At 38.2% G+C, this 18,368-nt stretch overlaps 2 protein-coding genes across 8 annotated transcripts in view; one reads left to right on the top strand and one right to left on the bottom strand.

Annotated features, from left to right (window-relative positions):
- The window catches only part of IFTAP (intraflagellar transport associated protein), a 66,634-nt gene extending 53,135 nt beyond the window's left edge, over positions 1–13,499 (bottom strand). The window contains exons 1-2 of one of the 6 annotated variants that reach the window (XM_058688687.1): positions 13,338–13,490; positions 9,691–9,763 (exon numbers count right to left, since the gene is read on the bottom strand). The gene's annotated coding sequence lies outside the window, so the exon portion shown is untranslated. Of the gene's footprint in view, positions 1–9,690; positions 9,764–13,095; positions 13,251–13,337 lie in introns of those variants that run through there. The other 5 variants (XM_058688690.1, XM_058688689.1, XM_058688691.1 and 2 more) reach the window with 5 other exon arrangements.
- On the top strand, positions 9,128–16,808 carry RAG2 (recombination activating 2). Of its 2 annotated transcripts, none has more exons than XM_058688683.1 (2): positions 9,128–9,288; positions 13,791–16,808. In XM_058688683.1, exon 2 carries the CDS (start codon positions 13,819–13,821, stop codon positions 15,400–15,402), a length of 1,584 nt encoding a protein of 527 aa, XP_058544666.1. In that variant the 5' UTR covers positions 9,128–9,288; positions 13,791–13,818; the 3' UTR covers positions 15,403–16,808. The 2 variants fall into 2 exon arrangements, with proteins under 2 accessions (XP_058544666.1, XP_058544667.1); XM_058688684.1 differs by lacking the exon at positions 9,128–9,288 and adding an exon at positions 11,848–12,953.
- Positions 16,809–18,368: the final 1,560 nt, after the last annotated feature.

The raw sequence follows: 18,368 nt of genomic DNA, 5'->3' as shown, positions 1-18,368 counted from the left end.
AACTTTTGTGACGATAAGTAAATGAGTAGAAATATTGACTGGAAAATCACACACAACACTTTCACAATCACAGCCTCCAGAGGGAAACACAGGGAGGATATTTTGCTCTGCTTGGACTACTAAATTTCACAGGAAGACCACAGGATCGGTTCTCTTCCTATCCAGTCACTGAGAGATGGAGAGAAAATAACAGAACCTTCCCGGGGTCCTGTTTTCTACTACCAAATAATGAAACTAACAACCACCCAAGCCAATTAGTGCTCTGTGGTCTCTGAAAAGCATAATTATGAAACATGGCATGTGGAATTATCACCATTGACTTAACACATCTTTGATGTTTATCTGCAGACCTCTGCCTAATGCAACCTACCTAAACAAATTGCAACCTTCAGAGGCAAGAGTGGTAAGTCTTCGGAAACAAGTCGCCATGAGCTGGTCTCCCCTCAAAGTGTATAACCTGCTTTTAACAGCATAAAGAATTGTACGTTGACAAAAATGGGGTTGTCTTTTTTAAACTGTGAGGTTTACTGCTGATATTTTAAAATAATAACAACACATTTTTAAAGAGTTGTGCAGAGGCTGTCAAAATCCACTTCCTCAAATGTTCATAGTTCTGCTCAACAAGGATCTCCTGCTGTGCCGAATGGTAAGATGGAATATTATCAAAAGAATTCACCTTGCCTACAGAGATGAAACTATCAACCTTGGTACTTCACAGGATGGGTCTTCTTTTATTTTTTGGAAAATGGGCAAATTTTAAAAAGACCAAAATTACATTGCAAGTGTACTGATTTATTTAGATGATAGAAGAGACCCGGTATGAACTGATTTCTTCTGCCTTGACTGAACTACACCTATTTTGCATCCTCTAATATTTTTTATGTCTTTTAGATCATATTAAAGAGAGAAAGAAATCCAGTGATTGAAATTGTCACAGATTCTCAGGGTTGAGAGAAACCTGGAGGTCATCTAGTCCAATGACAGAGAATAAATGAATAAATCTGGCAAAGAAACTTTAGGTAGGGTTTTTGTCAAGTAAGGACTACTGATGAGGAGCAGTACTATGGTTTGCATATCAAAACAGTAATGACAACATGCTTATGACTATGAATTTCAAGGCAAACATGAAGGCAGCAGGAAGTTAAGGAAAAGGCAGCAATCTCATCAGGATTGTTGTAACCATGCCCCCAACTACATCCTGTACCTCAACAACATACAAAAACCTTGAGGCAAAGCAAGGCAAAGCATATGTGTATATGTGTGTGCACAGTAACTCCTCTGCTGTGTTTTACCAGAATGAGATAAAAACATACAATTCTAGCATCAAAGAATACACTGCACTTCAAGTTATAAGCTTCTCCCAACGAGACTTTCCTAACACTTAAAGGCACAGAATTCTTCATTATCACCAAAATGTTGATGGCATAAGCATCTACATGTCTATATAAAGACTTCCCTAGGCACACTTCTGCATTGAGCTTTAAGGGCAGCACTTGGAGGGAGGTGAAAAAGCTTGGGGATTACTGCCGACTACAGAGCTTCAGAAGAGAGAAGTTGTATTGTCATCCATGCAATGGTCTTAGTAATAGGAATTTCGCAGCTTATTTTTTTCCTTGACAAAATCTCACCGTGAGGAAAAGAGAAAAAAGAGACACCCATACTAAAAGCTGCATCTAATAAAACATGCGAGCTAAGTACATGCTCACCATGAACACAGATACAAGAGATGCCTTAAGAGAAACAGATCTAGTTCCTTTCCTAAAGAGGATTATAATCTATGCACTCTGTACAGGACTCCATTTTTGTAACAAGAATGACTCTGATGATCCATATGTATGGTGATTGTTTTTATTTTTTGTATTTTTTTGGTGATTATTTTTAAATTAGAGCAATATGGAATGGAGTGAAAGTACTTTTTAATGAAGGCTGTAATAGTAAGAACAATGAAAACATATCAAGACAAAACAGTGGATTTTATAAAAGAAGCAGGAAAAAAATATATAGACAATCTTTAGGACATAGGACTAGGCAAAGAGTTCTTACAACTGACACCAAAAGCATGTCTCTAAGAAGAAAAAGTGATATACCCTATAACCCAGCAACTGCACTACTAGGTATTTACCCAAAGGAGACAAAAATACAGATCCAAAGGGGCACATGCACCCCAACGTTTATAGCAGCAGTATCAACAATAGTCAAATTATGGAAAGGGCCCAAATGTCCATTGACTAAGGAACAAATAAAGATGTGGTGTATATGTGTGTGTGTGTGTGTGTGTGTGTGTGTGTGTGTGTGTGTGTATACAGGTGAACATAGGGGAAGGAGGGAAAAAAAGAGAGAAGCAAACCATAAGAGACTTTTAAGTGTAGAGAACAAACTGAAGGTTGATGGAGGAAGGTGGGTGGGGGATGGGCTAAATGGGTAATGGGTATTAAGGAGGTCACTTGTGCTGAGCACTGGGTGTTATATATAAGTGATGAATCACTAAATTCTACACCTGAAACCAATTTTACAATATATGTTAAGTAGAATTTAACAGGGTGCCTGGGTGGCTCAGTTGGTTGAGTGTCCGACCTCGGCTCAGGTCATGATCTCACAGTTTGTGAGTTCGAGCCCCGCATCCAGCTCTGTGCTGACAGCTCAGAGCCTGGAGCCTGCTTCTGATTCTGTGTCTCCCTATCTCTCTGCCCCTCCCCGGCTAACGCTGTCTCTCTCTGTCTCAAAATAAATAAATAAATAATTAGTTAAAATTTTTAAAAAATAGAATTTAAATAAAAACTTGAAATAAAAAAAAAAGAAAATGTGATAAGTTAAACCTCATCAAAATTCAAAACTTTGCTCTGGGAAAGATCCTGTTAAGAAGATAAAAAAGAATCACAGGCTGGGAGAAAACATTTATAAATTACACATCCAACACAGGACTAGCACACGGAACATATAAAGAACTCTCAAAACCCAACATTAAAGAAAAGTCCAGTTAAAAAAAAAAACTAAAGACATGCACAGACATTTCACCAAAGAGGATATATAAATTGTAAATAATCTAATGGAAAGATGTTAATATCATTAGCCATTAAAGGAATGTAAATTAAAGCCACAATGAGATACCCCTACACACTCATCAGAATGGGTGAGACAAATCATCAGAAAAATTGTGAGAACACCAATTTTGTGTTGTGGATATAAGTGGGGTAACATTAGTCTGGCAGTGGTGATAGAGCTGGGTATCTTGACTGTCGTATTTGGACATGTGGCTACGCATGTCAGACAGCTGAACTACACACACAAATTGTGCATATGTAACTGGTAAAACCGGGATATGTTCTATGGATTGTACCAATATCAATTTCCTGACTTTTATAATGTACACAGATACACAAGATGTTAACATTGCAAAAGGCTGCAACAAGAGTGCGCAAAATCTCCCTCCCTATACATTTTTTTTGCAACCTCACATGAATCCGTTCTGTGATCTGTGATTATTTCAAAGTTAAAAGTTTAAAAGGGGAAAAGGGGAGCAAGAGAAGAAGGCTAAGGCAAGTAAGGTAAAAGAAAAGATTTAAGAAAATAAAATTATGCATGTTGATTGTTTTTCCCCTGCAGAAAGCTCTGGGGGAATGGGAATAACACTAATCTATAAAATTACATGTTGAAGCAGAAACTTTCCTGTTGAAAAATTTGCTTCCCTTTCCTGCTCATCCATCCAAGCTACTGTAATGAGGTTTCTTGAGGCTATCATTCATTAAGCCTTACTGTTCATCAGCAGATTGTATAAAATCAATTTTATGTCCCCAAAATATACTCTTCCTTCAAGCTGTTTAAGTCAATCCAGAAATGTCTGCATTGACTCACTGAGGCAGGTCAACTGAGTATTAGATTGTTTTCAATTACACAGTTATTAATTCCATTAAGCAAAGAAAAATGCACACAGTTAAGCATTCAAACTTCCTCCCCCCACTCGTTTCCTATAATTTTTTTAAAAAAGCAGATTACCAGTGGATATGGAATCTGAAGGATATACCCATAAGACAAATTTCAGAAAATCCACTGTTTGGGAAATCAGAAAGACTACTTTTTCACTACCACTTTTGATTATTTGCTTTGTTGAAAAATTTCATTATGGGTAATCACAAGTAAATACCCTATCTTCACCCCCTAGTAAAACTCCAACAAGTACATTAACTCTAGGCTAGTCCATTTATCAAGAAAAATGTGCCACACATGTCCTTCAACCACTTTCAAAACTGATCTCCTATCTTCAGAAATGTGATCAACTACATCAGTGCGTTATGAATGGTGACGAGTCTTTCATCGAACATTTTTTCAAGGTGCCTGATAAAGCTGTGAATCCAGTAGAGGCAGTAGAGTTTCTGAGTCAACTTTATGGCTCTATAACCATGCAATAATATTTCAATCATAAGAGAATTTTTTTTAGCTCAGTTGTAATCCCACCTTCACAAGGGATGCAATGCCCCATTAATGCCTATGTTACCTGTATTGCATAGTAATTGCAGCACAAAGGTATCCACTCTTAATTAAAGCTATCCCCTTCTCTCCAGCGTCCTGAGTCTGTAAGCCACCTGCACAGTGCACAGTACTGTTACAATACCAGAAATCCTGCTTTAAAGCAAAATCCACACAGCCAGTTAGAAGCAAGTGTAGACAAACCCAACTAAACCAACTCTGCTTGCAGAAATTCATTTCTAAGTGCTTCAAAATGCCAGATCTTGCAAATAAAATCGACCTTTTCATTTGACATTTCTTGAAAGAAATAAGATTTTAAAGATGCATTTCTCAACTATTTTTTATTCTAAACTCCTATGACTATGACTGTGGAATAATAAATGAGCTTTAACAGGGAGTACAGTAATTCCCTAGCTTCCAATTAATCTCAGCATTTTAATTGCAATTTTGCCTCAATGTACACAATGTAACACACATACACAAATGTGGTTTCTATATCCAAAGACAGTAACTAAGAAACACAAAATCCCTCCTTCTCTAAAAATAAAATTTTGAAGTCAATTTTTTTTAGTACAACATTGTAAATCACCTCTGCAATTTTTCTCCATTTTATTTTACAGCAGAGTCCACCTTAAATCACAGAACAATGAAGAGGAAAATACCAGTCATTGCAGTCAGGTGGCCATATTTAATTAATTGTCCTAAATAAAAAGTGACAGGTCACTTGTCATGTCCTTCTTTTGACAATCCATCATACTAACTGTAGTTTGCTTCCTTCCATAGACTTCCTTTTCCTGCCTCTTTTCTCCTCTCTGCCAGTTTCCATTGTGGCTCCCATTACGGGATTCACTCAACAAGTCAAATATCTCCTTTTCCTAGGCTGTTTATATTATTTCCTTAAACATCAGCCACTTATTTAAAAAGTAAAAATTGTCTATTCCTATCCGAATGCTATGAAAAGTTGTCCTTGACTCAAACTTATTAATTCGTTGAGCAGCAATGTAATTTTTTCTCCATTTGCAAAATGGGGATGGAAATGCTTGAGAGGCACTCTGTACTTCTTGAAAACCAATCATGAGTTCACAGAAGAGTGTCCCTCCCCTGCGTCCCCTCAACCCACCATGGATACACACCCCTGCAGCTCTGCTACCCTTGTTCTGTTATTTAACTTCTCTGACCTTAAAGTAGTTTGAATGTGAAAATAAAGGCACTGGACTTGAAGCTGTCCCCCATCTCTGGCATTCTATTTTTCTCCAATTATGCTTCCTAATTGTTCAATTACTATGTCAGTATATCCTCTTACTTTTATCTCCCCACTGTGAAAGAAAAATTATTTTATTCTGTAATTGCACTGACTCTCATTCTTTAATTATCCACTGTGTTTTGGATTAAGGTAGGAGAAATTAATATATTTCAGTAGTTTTGTTTTAAATTTTAAAAAAATGTTTATTTTTGAGACAGAGAGTTGAGTGAGGGAGGGGCAGAGAGAGAGGGAGACACAGAATCTGAAGCAGGCTTTATAGGCTCTGAGCTGTCAGCACAGAACCTGATGCAGGGCTCGAACCCACAAACCGGGAGATCATGACCTGAGCCAAAATCAGATGCTTAACCAACTGAGCCACGCAGGTGCCCCTCAGCAGAAGTTTGAATTAGATTGTGCCAAAGGGGTTTAAGAATGGGCTGAGTAACCTATAATTACAATTTCCTGGTGAACTTTTAAGACCTTCTAAGGGTAAGTGTAAGGAAGGATGTAAAGTTGCTTTGTCCCATTACTATGTATGTCTCTTAAAGACAAGATTTGTGTCTGTGATAATTTTTCTAATTCTCCACATGCCCCTATACATAGTGGATGCACAATAAATACAGTTTACTATTTCACATTTAGTTTCTATGCTGAGCATTTCAGTAGATTGGGATCTTGACTGAGATCACTGCAAATCTAATGCTCTCCTAATGGTGTGGCAAAGGCTAAAGGTTTTAAAATCCATTTCCAAATGTGTTGCTAATTCCAGCTGCTTCAGAAAACAACTAACCCATTCAGCAACAAACTGCCTGTTTTCTGATGTTAGTAACACAGAAAGGCTAAAATATTTGCCTAAACCTACCCATGGTTACTATGTTGCATTTCTTATTTTGTATTTACTGTGGAGATACCCAATACATCAACTTTATGAGAGCTGTCATTGGTGCTGGAATTTCAAGTACTATAATCATCATATAACACCATGAACAGATTAGGGAAATAATCCAATACTCTTTTGCAGACAAAGAAAAAAATCATCATGGAAGTAACTAGAAGAGATGATGATGCCTTTTTAAAGGATGGACCAACACTTCAAATGATGAAAATCAGCCAAACAACTGAGCTACTCATTAGTTTTTTAAAAAATCAACCCTGAACATATATATACTAAAATTTTGCAAAAACTCAGTCACTTGTACAAATATATTTATAGCATCATCATCATCATCAGACAAGATTTACTAGTACACTCTTTTATATCAGACACTTTGTATCCATTAATTCTTACAACAAAGCAGGGATCATTCCTGTTTTAGAGATAAGGAAACTGAAGCTCAAAAGGAGAATTTAGCTAGTAAGTGGCAAAACTGAGACTCAAATCCAGATCTGTCTACTTCTGATCATGCATTCTATCATCTAAGCCACACGGAAACTGATTAAATAACCAACAATGGTGGTTAGTCAGAAAAATTATCTTACATTTACTGAATGGAATTTTAGAAAGTTATTAAAAATCATAAAGGTGGAAATAAAATATACATTTCATAGTGTATATGAAATAATGTTACATTAAAAAGAGAAAATAAAATTTAAATGCATTCTTATTTATTATAATCAGGTAAAATGTATATACATTTGGATAAACATTGTAATAGAGCACAAATAAAAAATTTTATGATTAGGCAATAAGCTAATGAGTGGTATATATTTCTCCTGATGGAACTGTTTTTAATGAGTTGCTTTAAAATTAAGTCAGCTATAGTAATCAAGACAGTGTGGTATTAGTTAAATAGACAAACAGATCAATCGAACAGAGCCGAGAGCACTGAAATAGACTCACATAAACACAATCAACTGATCTTTAACAAAGAAACAAAGGCAATAGAGTAGACATACACACAGTCTTTTCAACAAAGATTCTAGAACTGCATCTCCACATGTGAAAAATTAATCTAGCCACAGACCTTACACCCTTCACAAGAATTAACTCAAATGGATCACAGACCTAAACAAAAAAAATGCAAAACCATAAAGTTCATAGCTCATGGGTCTGGCAACCACTTTTTAGATATAATACCAAAGGTACAATCTATGAAAGAAATAATTGATAATAACTTATTAAAGTTAAAAACTTCTGCTCTGCTAAAGACACTGACAAGAGAATAGAAAGAAAAGCCACAGACTGGGAGAAGATATTTGCCAGAAACACATCTGACAAAGGACTGTTATCCAAAATATACAAAGAACTCTTAAAGTCAACAATAAGAAAACAAACAACCTGGCAAAACAAAACAAAACAAAACAAAACAAAAACTCAGAGATACCTGACAAAGACATACAGATGACAAAAACAAACAAACAAAAAACCTGAAGAGATGTTCCACATCATATGTGATCTGGGAAATACAAACTAAAACAACAATGAAATCCTACTACACAGCTATTAGAATGACCAGAATCCAGAACACTGACAACACCAAATGCTGGTGAGGATGTGCAGCTATAGGAACGCTCATTTGTTGCTACTGGGCACTGAGCACTTTAAAGATACTAACTGAGGGGCACCTGGGTGGCTCAGTCAGCTAAGTATCCAACTTTAGCTGAGGTCACCATCTCGCGGTCTGCAAGTTTGAGCTCCCCATCAGGCTCTGTGCTGACAGCTCAGAGCCTGGGACCTGCTTCGAGTTCTGTATCTCTCTACCCCTCCCCTGCTGGCGCTCTGTCTGTCTGTCTGTCTCTCTCTCTCAAAATAATAAACATTTTTTTAAAATTGTAATTAAAAAAAATAAAGACATTATCTTATTTAATCTTTTTGCAACAATCTTTTGGGGTGACTATTTCTATTATTCCCACTACAGAGACAGACAATCAGAGGCTTAGAGATTAGGATGACTCCAGTGGAAAATGGCAGAGCTGGTAAAGAAAACCAGGTCAGTTTGACTCCAAAGCCCATTTGCTTAATCATTCTGCTGGGTAATATTACACAGCAGCTCCTGATATATGATATGAAGTTGGCAGTAGGCCTCCAATAATTAGAATGACTTCTGAGCTTTGCATTAAAGAAAATGAGACTGTTGAAGAGCAATTCAAGATCAAAATAACTGACATTGGTATCAGTGGTCTCTGCTTTAGGAAATAATTTATCATTTGATTCTTAATAGTGTTATTTAAATCATAGCAATTATATTCATTTTCTTCTATATTTTTCTAAAATGTTTTTAATAAAAATATAAGTCAGGTTTCAGCCAGGTTTTGTTTTGTTTTGGTCTTTACAAATAGCTGACTGTGTTTCCATTGTTTGCCAGTAAGGAAATAGTTAAATCTTGAGCATGTACCCGGTGGATATCTCCCTCAACCATCTAAAGAAAAGAAAAAAAAAAAAAGGTCACAGTCAGTTACTCCCGTTAGATCAGTGTTCACTGGAACATCTGGAGGCACATATACACATTCTCTTTACTGTGAGCCTTCCTCTTGCCACAGTCAGAGTGGGCAGTCAGTGAATCTTCCCCAAGTGCTGACATTTAATACCTGGTTTAGCGGCAAAGATTCAGAGAGGGGTGAGCAGCCTCTCTGGCCTTCAGGTAGGTCCGATACCTTCATTTCTATCAAAGCTAAAAGATGGGCACCTACGTTTGTCAACTTGAAGGGAAAGACGATGCCCCACTTTAGCAGCGGGTGAGTTACAGATGCATTGGGTGTCCAGATGGGGAAGGGATGCTGTAAAATTTGGAAACTATGGGGCTTTCTGCTGTCAGGCTGCTGCAAGGATTCAGTTCCTGTGGCATCAGAGCCCATGTGTTCATCTTAGTACATAAATGCTTCTCTGGCATAAGTGTCAGGAAAAAAAAAACAAAACAAAAAGACCTAATCCTGGCTTCAGTGCCAGCAAAAAAAGCAAACAACGTATATCTCAGACCCAATTAGCTGTGCAAGATAGTGTTAATTCATGCCCGAAATGACTGTGGTTACATGAGGTTACCTACTCTTTTGGAGCAATCAAGAAAACACGGGCAACACTGATCAGTAAGATTTAATGCCTCCGAGTACAGTACCTTTCTTTGGAAGGAAAAAAAGAGTCAGTTCAGACACAGGAAACTACAAACCCAGACCTCACACCATTAGTCCTCTTTTGATTTTCAACTGTGCCCTAGCTTCACAGTGAATAAATGAAAACCTCCCTGCTGAGGAATGTTAGCATGGGGTTGGGAAAATTGTATAAATTTATTGGTCCTCTATTTCTGTCTTTTAAAAAGAATCTTTAATGCGTGGACTTTGAAACTTCCTTCAGTTGAAGAACAGTATCTTTTTTTTTTTCCAAATCTTCCTTTTTTATCTAGACTATTTAAAGAAAGTAGATTATTTTAGTTCTAGTATTACCTTTTAAAAACTCTTAAAAACCAAGATGTGACTAATATAGTCATGTTAAAACTATGGAAAATATACAATAGTCCACTCCAGTGAGGGCATATTTAAGTGAATAAAGCAAATTTCAAAAGCTAAAAAAATATGGCAAATTAATGTGAAAATACTTTCAGTGTTCCTGTTTATTCTTTAAATAAGTGTGCCATCTGGTCATGGTTTTAAATGGGTAATCTAAACATTAAATACACAGATACTTGACCTGCATTACAAGAGGAGGAAATTCACCTTAACAGTAATAAACCTCGCCTGTTTTTTAGGGCCCTGAAATTACGAGGTGCATCAAGAGCAGGGCATCAAAAGGAGAACAGGTCAGAAATCTTTAGGGAACCAAACTAAGCTGTAAAAAAAAATGGGTAGTATCCCTTATGTCTTGCCTAAGAAAATGTATTTGTTTCATCTGTAGTAGTCATATTTTCACTTATGAGAAGCCAAATTCCCTAAGACAACCTTAAAATGAAGCCAAAAGGCCACAATGAGACCTTATTTTTTAAAAAGCCTGCTGTTGGGGCACCTGGGTGGCTCAGTTGGTTGAGCGGTTGAGCATCCGACTTCAGCTCAGGTCATGATCTCAGGGTTCGTGGGTCCAAGCCCCGCATTGGGCTCTGTGCTGACAGCTTGGAGCCTGGAGCCTGCTTCCAATTCTGTGTCTCCCTCTCTCTCTGCCCCTAACCCACTCGCATTCTGTCTCTGTCTCTCTCAAAAATAAATAAACATTAATTTTTTTTTTTAAGTCTGCTGTTTAAAAGCTAGTGTTCTTGGTATATGTTCACCCCCTGGGATATGGACTCCATGACCCCTGTAGAGCTTGCTTTTTATTCCAATAACAGTCTTCAGAGATACTTAAAACAAACTGGCTTTGGCTTCAGTGCTCTCCCTACCCAGAAGCGGACAACTGTCTGACAAGCATGTATCACGCTGAGTCACTTACAGTTTTCATTTACTGAATTGAGGGAACGATACTTCCTTTTAATCCCTATGGAGAGCATGTTCTTAGTTGCACCAGGCCTTCTCTCATGCATACTTGGATGGGCCATGAATAAAAAAGACACCCATGTGATTTCATAAGCAGGGCAAGTTGCTGAACCTACAAACCATCATGAAGAAGAGGCAGGCTTGCTTTCATGACTTTAACAATAACCCTTCTCATTCACCATGTCCTCACTTGGTTTCATAACCCACAAGATGTGATTCTTAAAATATCACACCTTGAGGAATCTCCCAAGTAAACTAAAACTAAATAGAAGAGCACATTTAGTGGTTAATTACATCTGATCTACAGAAGTGCTTCAAGACAAAAAGACTTACCAAAATCTCACTACACTGAACACATAGATTCTAAATGGGCCAAGGAATCTTTGCAGGCAAGATAAAAACTATAGTATCAACCAACATTTATCAAATGTTTATTATGTGCCAGGCACTGTGCTATGTGATTTACATGTGTTATCCCATTTATCCTTCAAAACAACCCAATGAATACATACTAATACTATTCCTATTTTACAGAAAAGAAAGAACAGAGAAAAAATAACTTGACCAAGATTTGGACTCAGGCTGCAAAGTCTGCATTTTTTTTAAATGTTTTAACATTTATTTATGTTTGAGAGATAGAGAGAGACAGGGCATGAGCAAGGGAGGGGCAGAGAGAGGGAGACACAGAATCCAAAGCAGGCTCCAGGCCCCAAACTGTCAGCACAGAGCCCAATGCAGGGCTCAAACCCACAAACCGTGAGATCATGACCTGACCAGAAGTCGGACACTTAGCCAACTGAGTCACCCAGGCACCCCCAAAGTCTGCATTTTTAAGGAGAGGTTGGAGAAAGGGTAACAGAAGAATGACTGAATGATTTCCTGTTATTTAAATTGAACTCACCACCCGCACCTCCATTGTGTATGCTTATCCAATTCTTATTAGTCTAAAAAATTCATCAATCTATACCCACTGACCAGATCCCAGATCCTAAATTTCTTTTAACCATCTCCAACATTAAGTATCATCTGCCATGACTTGTAGGTAATTGTGTACTAACAACGCTACTTTTGATAAGTTCAAGCATAATTATAACTAACACAGTGTGCAAAGCCCTATTGTAAATAATTTACATGCAGTAATTTACTAATGATAATTTACATCAACCAAGGAGGTAGGTAAATTATCTCATTTTACAGATGAGGAAACTGAGACAGAGCGATGTTAAATTACTTGCCCAAGTTCATATAGTTAATAGGTGACAGACAAAGGATTTGATTATAGCCAACGGCCTTCAGAGTCCATACTCTACTGAGAACCATATTCAGAGACACTGTTTCATCCTGTTTTTGAAGCATAGTAATAATTTACTCTGAACAGTCGGGAATCTGTACCCTTTTGATTCCTTTAACCTTTGGTGCCTAGGACCTCACTCTGCAAACAGAGTATATTTCTCATTAAGGCTCCTGGCATCTCCCTAAGGTAAGTGATAATAATAAAATAAAAATGTATCCAGCTGAGTTCATCTAATAAATAGCTTTTTAAAAAATATTATGACTAATATTAAATCCTGAATAATTCTGGCACCTCTTTGCTTAGTACCTGCTTACGACAGCGTTTCTAAAGGCTTATGTCAAATGTTTTGTGCAGGAAAGAGCGATCTGAAATAACAGCTGTATTTTCCTAGAGGTAAGAGGAAGAGAGAATGGAGGCAGGGGGGTATTTAGGAACCTTCTCTGCTTCCCTGAAAGAACCCTAAATGCAGGAGCAAGAGCGATTGAGGAAAAACCAGGGGCTTTTGCCAAGACACTCGTTGAAATCCAATTAGTGTTTCCACTACGAAATCATTATCAGGTAATTTCTCCCCCGCGCTCCAGGTATTCAGAGCCTGGTCTTTGGCTTCCGTAAAACAGTCACAGCTTCTGTGACCTCAGGTCCTCCACACCACCCCCCGCCCCGACCCAGCAACCTAAGGACGTTCAGGGGTGTAACTGACTCGAGTCCTCGAAAGCATCCAGGCAGGAGTCCGCTAGGACGCCTCATCCGGGGCTTCCTTCTAAGCTGCGGTTTCCAGGCAACCCCACTAGGGCCAGAAACAACTGTGCTTCCTACGGGGTCACTTGTTTAAGAGTCCCCGGAGAGGCACCGGGAACACTTGGCAGCAGTCGGCCTGACGCCCCTCCTGGTGCTGCAGCCTTCCCGTAACCCGGATGTTAGGTCTGCGTCAGCCGCGCTCACCTCCCGTTCCCTAGTTTTCCGCTTTGGCTCCCTTCTAGTCACTCCGCACTTTGAGCGTCTTTATTCAGAGGGGCATCCCAGGAGTCGCTTCTCCTGGAGCAACAGAAACTGTCTCCAACCACGCATCCCATAGAGAACGGATTCCTGGGAAATGTAGTTCTTTCGGCCGACAAGCGGTGAATCCGTGGAGAGGGTGGGGGGGATAGGACTACAATTCCCAGAAATCTAAGGGAGGATGGTCCATGTCGAAAACATGTCCCAACTGCTTGGATCCTATTAGGAAGGAAGGTTCTGTGGCTCTTTACTTACCTAGCTGCCTGGATTTTGCTAATTCAGTCCCTCTACAAGCTTGTGGAAGAACTTTTTTTAAATAAGCGTTTTACATGTAAGGTGATGCAAACATAATGATTTATATGAAGAGATACAGTAATTTTGTGTGTGTAATTCTTTCAGATAAAAGATCCATCCACTATCAGAAAATATGTCACTACAGATGATAACAGTCAGTAATAATACAGCCTTAATACAACCAGGCTTCTCACTGATGAATTTTGATGGGCAAGTTTTCTTCTTTGGCCAAAAAGGCTGGCCCAAGAGATCCTGCCCCACTGGAGTTTTCCACTTTGATGTAAAGCATAACCATCTCAAACTGAAGCCTGCAGTTTTCTCTAAGGATTCCTGCTACCTTCCTCCTCTTCGTTACCCAGCCACTTGCATCTTCAGAGGCAGCTTAGAGTCTGAAAAGCATCAATATATCATCCATGGAGGGAAAACACCAAATAATGAGCTTTCAGATAAGATTTATGTCATGTCTGTTGTTGGCAAGAACAACAAAAAAGTTACTTTTTGCTGCACGGAGAAAGACTTGGTAGGAGATGTTCCTGAAGCCAGATATGGTCATTCCATTGATGTGGTGTATAGTCGAGGGAGAAGTATGGGTGTTCTCTTTGGAGGACGGTCATACATGCCTTCTGCCCAAAGAATCACAGAAAAATGGAATAGTGTAGCTGACTGTCTGCCCCATGTTTTCCTGGTAGATTTTGAATTTGGGTGTTCTACGTCATACATTCTGCCAGAACTTCAGGATGGGTTATCTTTTCATGTCTCCATTGCCAGAAATGATACCATTTATATTTTAGGAGGACACTCACTTGCCAATAACATCCGCCCTGGCAACCTATACAGCATAAAGGTTGATCTCCCACTGGGTAGCCCAGCTGTGAATTGCACAGTATTGCCAGGAGGCATCTCTGTCTCCAGTGCGATCCTGACTCAAACAAACAATGATGAATTTGTTATTGTTGGTGGCTATCAGCTTGAAAATCAAAAGAGAATGGTCTGCAACATTGTCTCTTTTGTGGACAACAAGATAGAAATTCGTGAGATGGAGACCCCAGATTGGACCCCAGATATTAAGCACAGCAAGATCTGGTTTGGGAGCAACATGGGAAATGGAAATGTTTTCCTTGGCATACCAGGAGACAATAAACAGGCTTCTTCAGAGGCATTCTATTTTTATATGTTGAAATGTGCTGAAGATGATGTGAATGAAGATCAGAAAACACTCACAAATAGTCAGACATCAACAGAAGACCCAGGGGACTCCACTCCCTTTGAAGACTCAGAAGAATTTTGTTTCAGTGCAGAAGCAAATAGTTTTGATGGCGATGATGAATTTGACACCTATAACGAAGACGATGAAGAAGATGAGTCTGAGACAGGCTACTGGATTACATGCTGTGCTACTTGTGATGTGGATATCAACACTTGGGTACCATTTTATTCAACTGAGCTCAATAAACCTGCCATGATCTACTGCTCTCATGGAGATGGGCACTGGGTCCATGCCCAATGCATGGATCTGGCAGAACGCACACTCATCCATCTATCAGAAGGAAGCAACAAGTATTACTGCAATGAGCATGTGAAGATAGCAAGAGCACTACAAACCCCCAAAAGAGACCTACCTTTAAAAAAGCCTCCACTGAAATCCCTCCACAAAAAAGGTTCTGGGAAAATTTTTACTCCTGCCAAGAAATCTTTTCTTAGAAGGCTGTTTGATTAGTTTCACAAATGTCTTCCAAATTCAAGTGCATCAAATTTTTAAACCTGTTTTAAAGAATCATAACAATGATGAAAATTATATTTCTATTTTTGTTTATTGAAAATGCCCGTGTTTTCTTTTAGTCTTATGAATCAAGTGCCAGGGGAAAGTGCTCATAATACAATGCTAAATGCTTGAAAAAATTTTAGTCAAAGGTATCTTAAATGAGAATTTCTGACCTGAATTTTTTCATTCAAGCAATCTTCAATACAGAGGCAGTAGTAATAATCAAGATATGTTTATATCCTTCATATAATTTTTCATAACAAATAAGCTATAGAGTAGTTAAGACAAAATTAAGCCAGTAAAGAAACTAACACCCAAAGGAATTAAATGAATTTTTTGCACAATATAACAATTTGATGGTTGGCCAAAAATTAAAACCAAGATCACCTGTATCCCATGCTAGTACTCTTTATATGTCTCTAACTCTAAACTGGTCTCTTGATTATATCTATGAACAGAAAAAGTTCCATAAAGCTTATTTAAGCTGTAACATAGTCTCCATTGACATGAAGGAGGAGAAAAGGACTCTACATCAAGTGTGTTATATGTTATCAAGTTACCTGCATGACTTTATTCAGAGGATTCCCCCTCTCTGCCCTGTCTGGTGCACAGATGATGGACCAAGGCCAATTGCTTGAACCAATTTTTTGAGAGATTTAATGAAAACTGAAGTCCACTGCTACTTAGCAGTCTGGGAAAAGGGAATAAGTCAGAGCACGCTAAGAAAAGACCACCAGTTAAAATCTCATAAAGAACAATAGTATTATTTCCCCCCAATAAAAGAAGTTAAAGAATGTTCTAAAGTTAATAGGTATAAGATTTTAAGTGGGGAAAAATAAATTTGTGTGTGTATGTGTCTAGTTGACATGTGGTGTTGGATGCCAATGAAAATTGCAAAATCAATGAACTTGCTATGGTTCAATTAGATACTTTCTAGAAAGAGAGTTTAAAAAGACTGTTCACTTTGAGGCTTTAAGACATCAACTGATAATTAGATGACCTTAGAAATCAATGTCTTTCCTTTTGGAGTATTTTTCTAGAAAAGCATCTTACTTTATCCTAGGAGCTTAAGCCACAGCTTCCTATTCATCAGTATTCATTGAAAGTCCACAGTGTGTGAAGTTCTATTGCCAGATTTAGGGGGCACATGACCATACAGGAGATAAATCCCTGGAATACAAGTTCGTCTGCTACCAGTTCCATGTCTTAGCTACTAAAACTAACTTGGATGAATTAAGTCCTGTTGTTTGTTTCAGTAATGTTGCTTAATGAATACTCCTTTTGAAGCATTTGCTATACCTTTGCTTTGATTTTTTGTTGTTTTTGTCATCTATGTAAAACCAATAAAGCATTAAAATGTCTTATTTATATCGATTTCTCATTATTAATATGCATAGTTACCCAATTAAGGACAAAATTATACTATTTAATTTTCTCAGGATCACTCTACTTTGATTTCTTTTTTCTGTTGTTCATAGGAAGTGTCATAAGTTAGAACTGAAATATCCTTTACAAAGTTCAAAAGGGTTATTTCTTCAAGAGGTAGATACATTCCCTTAACTCATCTATAGTGACTGAGTAGCTGAAGAATTATTACCATATTTATTTTGTAGTCAATGATAATCTAAGTGATTTAATTCTGAACTCACTGGGTTCTATAGTTAAACTCAGATGCCGCCAGCATAGCTACTTTTAGAGTGTGTGTGTGTGTGTGTGTGTGTGTGTGTGTGTGTGTGTGTGTTATATGAGTATGTGTCGTGAAAGCAAGTACTTTGGTTTTACTACCATATTTTTTAGTAGAATTAGGTCTTTTTAAGTCCTAAGTGAATTCAGCAGCTGACATTAAAGATGATGAAGTTTCTGTTCTGATAAGCACATGCAAACATTCAAATGGACCACATTAGAAAAGGATTCACTTATTCTAATGATATACTGCCTTTGCTTAAAACATTTATAGAACTCACACTTCAGTCACCTTCGGGTCCTATGGTTCATTCCTTTGAAGACACTTAACAACTGTCCTTCTTCCACCATTAGAGATGGAGTAGGAAACATCTCTGGAAACAGACAAATGTCATCCAAAGCCCTAGTAGGGTATAACTCTCAGTATTACCACTTTAGGTTAAAAAGAAAAAAGAAAGTCTGAGTACAAATGGTCTTTCTGATATGGCTCATAAATATGTCCTAAAGATAAGTCTGGAAACTGCTTACATAGAATAATATCAATAAATAAGTATTTGGCTTTCCAAGGTGACCATTTTAAGGGGCTGAATGTCTTAGAAAGAGAGGAAGCATAAGGAAAAGGAATAGTTAGTCTGAAGTCCCTGGGGTGAGATGAAGCTTATCACGTTTGAGGAACTGAAAGGTCAGTCTGGTTAAAACATAGTAAACAAAGGGAGTATGGAATGGTGTGACCCTAAAGCAAGGGGCCGGCTCCCTGAGGTTTTCATCGGTAAACTAAAGTCATATACAACTGCATTCATACTGTTTGCCCTGTCCCCTCCCCCTCCTGTTTCACTACTCTTCGCATTTTGTTTTTTTTTTTTTAATTTTATTTAACGTTTATTTATTTTTGAGACAGGGAGAGACAGCATGAATGGGGGAGGGTCAGAGAGACAGGGAGACACAGAATCTGAAACAGGCTCCAGTCTCTGAGCTGTCAGCACAGAGCCTGACGCGGGGCTCGAACTCACGGACCGCGAGATCATGACCTGAGCCTGAGTCAGATGCTTAACTGACTGAGCCACCCAGGCGCCCCACTACTCTTCGCATTTTGTATTCAATCTCCAAAAATGCTAAACTAAGCTTTTGAGCAACCCATCCCTTCTGCTGGGCATGCCTTTCCTCTGGTGCTTTATAACTCCTGCTAATATCCTAGGCTATCTGGCCCATTCCTACCCACTCTACATCTCAGTTCAGAT

This window comes from Neofelis nebulosa, chromosome 10 (genome assembly GCF_028018385.1).
Source record: "Neofelis nebulosa isolate mNeoNeb1 chromosome 10, mNeoNeb1.pri, whole genome shotgun sequence".
In the NCBI taxonomy this organism is placed as follows: Eukaryota; Metazoa; Chordata; class Mammalia; order Carnivora; family Felidae; genus Neofelis; species Neofelis nebulosa.
Note: the sequence above shows the minus strand (reverse complement) of the source record. Positions and strands in the feature narration are given on the sequence as shown.